This window comes from Salvelinus sp. IW2-2015, linkage group LG15, assembly GCF_002910315.2.
Source record: "Salvelinus sp. IW2-2015 linkage group LG15, ASM291031v2, whole genome shotgun sequence".
NCBI classification, from domain to species: Eukaryota; Metazoa; Chordata; class Actinopteri; order Salmoniformes; family Salmonidae; genus Salvelinus; species Salvelinus sp. IW2-2015.
Genome location: NC_036855.1, coordinates 1,326,029 through 1,328,873, shown reverse-complemented (window position 1 = coordinate 1,328,873; position 2,845 = coordinate 1,326,029). Strand labels below are relative to the sequence as shown.

At 52.2% G+C, this 2,845-nt stretch overlaps 1 protein-coding gene across 1 annotated transcript; it reads right to left on the bottom strand.

The window, feature by feature from the left end:
• Positions 1-554: 554 nt before the first annotated feature.
• Positions 555-1,238, bottom strand: LOC139028764 (octapeptide-repeat protein T2-like). The gene has a single exon (XM_070446856.1). It carries the CDS (start codon positions 1,236-1,238, stop codon positions 555-557), a length of 684 nt encoding a protein of 227 aa, XP_070302957.1.
• Positions 1,239-2,845: the final 1,607 nt, after the last annotated feature.

Here is a 2,845-nt window from a genome sequence, read left to right as displayed (position 1 = left end):
AATTGGAAATATTTAAATATATAGGTGAAATTAAATGAAACAATAATGTTTGTTGATGKTAATGTTATGCTAATGCTAATGACAACAATGGCACCTTTTAAACATTGCTAACGACCTGAAACTAGAACAGAGAACTGTATGTCACTCCTCGAGGCGTCAGGCATCAGCGGAACTTTTTAGGGCGTCAGCCTCGTGTCACGGCTAGTCAAAGAGGAGAGCTAACGAGACGCCATGCTCCAGATGTTCAGCTGACAGAGGCGGCTTGTTAGAGGAGGACGGGGAGGAGGAGGGGGAAYAGAGGGAAAGGAAACGTGTGTTTATCAAACACACGGCGGTGCCTAGTGCCACGTGGTCTCCTCACCATCTGGTCCCCCCCCCCGCTTGAGCAGTAATTTTAAGGTGTGGGGTGCCAAGGCAAGGGGGGGAGGGTGAGCCAGCATTAGCCGAGCTCTGAGCCCACAGCTGCTTGCTACTATGAGGGTGGACCAGCTCTGAGCCCACAGCTGCTTGCTACTATGAGGGTGGACCAGCTCTGAGCCCACTGCTGCCTGCTACTATGAGGGTGGACCAGCTCTGAGCCCACTTCCTCTCCGACTCGACCGGCGATCTCGTCGAACTCGACCGGCGACTCCTCTCCGAACTCGACCCGGCGATCCCTCTCCGAACTCGGACGACGATCCTTCTCCGAAACTCGGAACCCTCACCCGAACCCGATCTCTGCGAACTCGACCATCCCTTCTCCCGAACCCTCGAGCCCCGGCGAATCCTCTCCGAACTCGACCGGCGATCCTTCCGAACACTCGACCGCGATCCTTCTCCCGAAATCGACCGGCGATCCTCTCCCGCACGAGCCTCTCGAACCTCCGACGGGCGATCCTCTCCGAACTCCGACCGCGATCCCTCCGGAATCCGGGGATCCTCTCCCGAACTCGCCGCGGCTCTGAATCGCCGATCCCTCTCAGACCTCGACCCCGCATCCTCTCGAACTCGGACCGCCGATCTCTCCGGAACCTCGACCCCGCGCCCTCTCCAAACTCCTCGCCGATCCCTCCACTCGACCGCGATCCTCTCCGAACTCGACCGCCGATCCTCTCCGGAACTCCGACCGCCGATTCCCGCTCACCGCATCCTAGACCGGTCCTCCCACTCGAACGGCATCCTCTCCCGAACTCGACCGCGATCCTCTCCGACTCCGACCCTCCCCGAACTCGACCGGCATCCTCTCGACCTCGCCGCATCCTCGACTCGACCGCGATCCTCTCTACCGCTCTCAACCACATTGCCTAACGTTATACTGTTGGTTTATGATGGCTGTGCCCTCAAATTATTTCCTTTATAGTGCACTAGTGCAAGGAATAGGGTGCTAATTTGGACACCAGCATACTGGAGGTGAAACCAGAATGGCTGCTGGGCTAAACCGTGGCTAACCGGTTAACAATCTCAACACCCTCCCCCAGGCTTTACCCAAGGGAGGTCCTATAGGAAGAAGAGAGACACAATTATACTCTTCTCTGAAAAGTCACCTTGTTTTCCAGTCTTATTTTCACCACCTTCCCACTGACGTAAACACCAGTTCTGTTTGGGCAATGCTTGAGGAATACCAATGGATATCCCTGAGTTACTCTTAGACACATGTCCCCCGGTGGAAGTATAGAACACACAAACAAAAACAGAGCACCAAAGCGGACACACAACACACCACACACACACCACACACACACTTCACACCACACACATCACACACACACACACACACACACCACACAACACACAACTACACACACACCAACACACACCACACCACACACACCACACAACACACACACACAGACAAACACTAGCAGTATAATTGTTGCCCTCTCTCCTCGCTCGAGTCCTTTCTTCAGAGCCTTAAACCCCATCCCCTTCAGTTTTCTCTTGATCAGAAACACACTTAGAAAGCATCTTTGGCCAATGAGGGTGAAGGCTTCTAACTTACAAATCCCTCCTTTTCATTGTTCCCTTCCTTAATCTGCCACTGATTGGATAAATGGGTAAACACTATGATGGAATCTCGTAATTAGTCTGTCTGTTCACTGCCGATGTTATTCACACGAAGAAGAATAAAACCCCTGGGGGGTATTCACCACGAAGAAGAAAAACACCCTGGGGGTTGTATTCACACCGAAGAAGAAAAACACTGGGGTGTATTCAACACGAAAAGAAGAAAAACACCTGGGGTGTATTCCACACGAAGAAGAAAAACACCTGGGGTGATTCACACGAAGAAGAAAACACCTGGGTGTATTCCACGTGACGAAAAAACATGTGTTTCTTAACTGTACAAATAAATGTAGGTGGTCCCTCTCTAGTCTGATCTGTCTGTTTCCGTTTGGTCCTAGTGAACACCCCAGGTCAGTTTGGCCTGTCTGCTTCCGTTTGGTTCCTAGTGAATACACCCAGGTCAGTTCTGGCCTGTCTGTTTCCGTTTGGTTCCTAGTGAATACACCCCAGGTCAGTTTGGCCTGTCTGTTTCCGTTTGGTTCCTAGTGAATACACCCCAGGTCAGTTCTGGCCTGTCTGCTTCCGTTTGGTTCCTAGTGAATACACCCCAGGTCAGTTCTGGCCTGTCTGTTTCCGTTTGGTTCCTAGTGAATACACCCCAGGTCAGTTCTGGCCTTTTGTCTGCTTCCGTTTGGTTCCTAGTGAATACACCCCAGGTCAGTTCTGGCCTGTCCTGTCCGTTTGGTTCTAGTGAATACACCCCAGGTCAGTTCTGGCCTGTCTGCTTCCATTTGGTTCCTAGTGAATTACACCCCAGTCAGTTCTGGCCTGTCTGTTTCCCGTTGGTTCCTAGTGAATACAC

Bases quoted from the DNA above. Each gene is read 5' to 3' on its own strand.
- LOC139028764 (XM_070446856.1), bottom strand. From the start codon at position 1,238: ATGCGGCGAGGTCGAGAGGATGCCGGTCGAGTTCGGGGAGGGTCGGAG.